Raw genomic sequence first — 1,333 nt, 5'->3', positions numbered from 1 at the left:
TTTCTTTTCTTTTCTTCTTTTCAGTGGTACTGCTCTATAGTAGTTTATAATATTTGGCAAAGACAGACTCTGTCTGAAGAAAGCTAAAGACTTGTGATGATTCTTAACAAAAGAAGTTGTGTCGTCTTTGGAGACTTCTGAAGTGGTTCTTTTTTTTTTTTTTGAAGTGAGAGAGAGAGAGATAAAGAAAGAGAGAGAGAGACATGGTGGGTTCAGGAGTTGGAGGAGGAGATAGAAGCAAAGATGCTGTAGGAATGATGGCACTTCATGAAGCACTTAGAAGCGTCTGTCTTAACTCCGACTGGATTTACTCTGTTTTCTGGACCATTCGTCCCCGACCGTACATACACATCCCTCTCTCTGTTCATCATTTGTTCTCTCTCTTTCTCTGTTTCTTTACCCCCCTTTTTGGTTTCTCTTTTTGATTTCAGGAGGGTCCGTGGTGGTAATGGCTGCAAGATTGGTGATGAAAGTGGCAGCTTGTGAGTCTTCTTGTCTCCTTCTTCTTTTGCTTTTTTTTTAAGGACTATGAGAGACAGAAACAGAGTAGCTCTGTTTTCAACCCAAGATCTCTTTTTCCTATAACAAACTTTTTTCTTTCTTGTCTTTTTATTCAAAAGGATGTTGATGTGGGAAGATGGGTTTTGCGGAGGAGGAAGAAGTGGTGAGGATCTTTGTGTGGAACCAGACATTGAAGGTGAAGATCTTGTCAGAAAAGCTTTCAGCAAGATGTCCATTCAGTTATATAATTATGGAGAAGGGTGGGTACTGGGTAGGTGTTATATATAAGTAATTATGGAGAAAGATAATTAGAGTCATTATATAAACACACCCTAATAATAATCACTTTCATAATTAGCTAAAGATATATTAGTTATATATACTACACACACAAGTTATGATCTTGTTGTGATGTTTTTTATATCTGCAGATTGATGGGTAAAGTTGCTTCTGATAAATGTCACAAGTGGGTTTTCAAAGAACCATCTGAATCTGAACCAAATCTTGCTAATTACTGGCAGAGTTCTTTTGATGCTGTACGTTTCCTCTAATCTTCCACAGATCTTTTTTTTTTTTTTTTTTGGTTAGATGATGAATTTATGATTTTGATGGTTACCTTACACTTAAAGTCAAAAAAAATTATTGCAGCTTCCTCCAGAATGGACCGACCAATTCGAATCAGGCATCCAGGTCAATTATCAAACTTCTTCTTTGGTTATTTTTTTTACTGTTACTTGATCTTTACCTTAACACTGTTTATATTTGACCAGACAATTGCTGTGATTCAAGCTGGACATGGTCTGTTACAGTTAGGTTCTTGCAAGATTGTGAG

General features: G+C 36.6%; 1 protein-coding gene across 3 annotated transcripts in view; it reads left to right on the top strand.

The window, feature by feature from the left end:
- The window catches only part of LOC104725908, a 2,432-nt gene continuing 1,302 nt past the window's right edge, over window positions 204-1,333 (top strand). The window contains exons 1-6 of one of the 3 annotated variants that reach the window (XM_010444659.2): window positions 204-340; window positions 432-482; window positions 621-761; window positions 932-1,037; window positions 1,150-1,191; window positions 1,272-1,328. In XM_010444659.2, coding sequence (XP_010442961.1) covers window positions 204-340; window positions 432-482; window positions 621-761; window positions 932-1,037; window positions 1,150-1,191; window positions 1,272-1,328 — 534 coding nt within the window. Of the gene's footprint in view, window positions 341-431; window positions 483-620; window positions 773-931; window positions 1,038-1,149; window positions 1,192-1,271; window positions 1,329-1,333 lie in introns of those variants that run through there. The other 2 variants (XM_019232966.1, XM_010444660.2) reach the window with 2 other exon arrangements.

This window comes from Camelina sativa, chromosome 11 (genome assembly GCF_000633955.1).
Source record: "Camelina sativa cultivar DH55 chromosome 11, Cs, whole genome shotgun sequence".
NCBI classification, from domain to species: domain Eukaryota; kingdom Viridiplantae; phylum Streptophyta; class Magnoliopsida; order Brassicales; family Brassicaceae; genus Camelina; species Camelina sativa.
The sequence above is the reverse complement of the archived record's forward strand: the minus strand, read 5'-3'. Positions and strand labels throughout refer to the sequence as shown.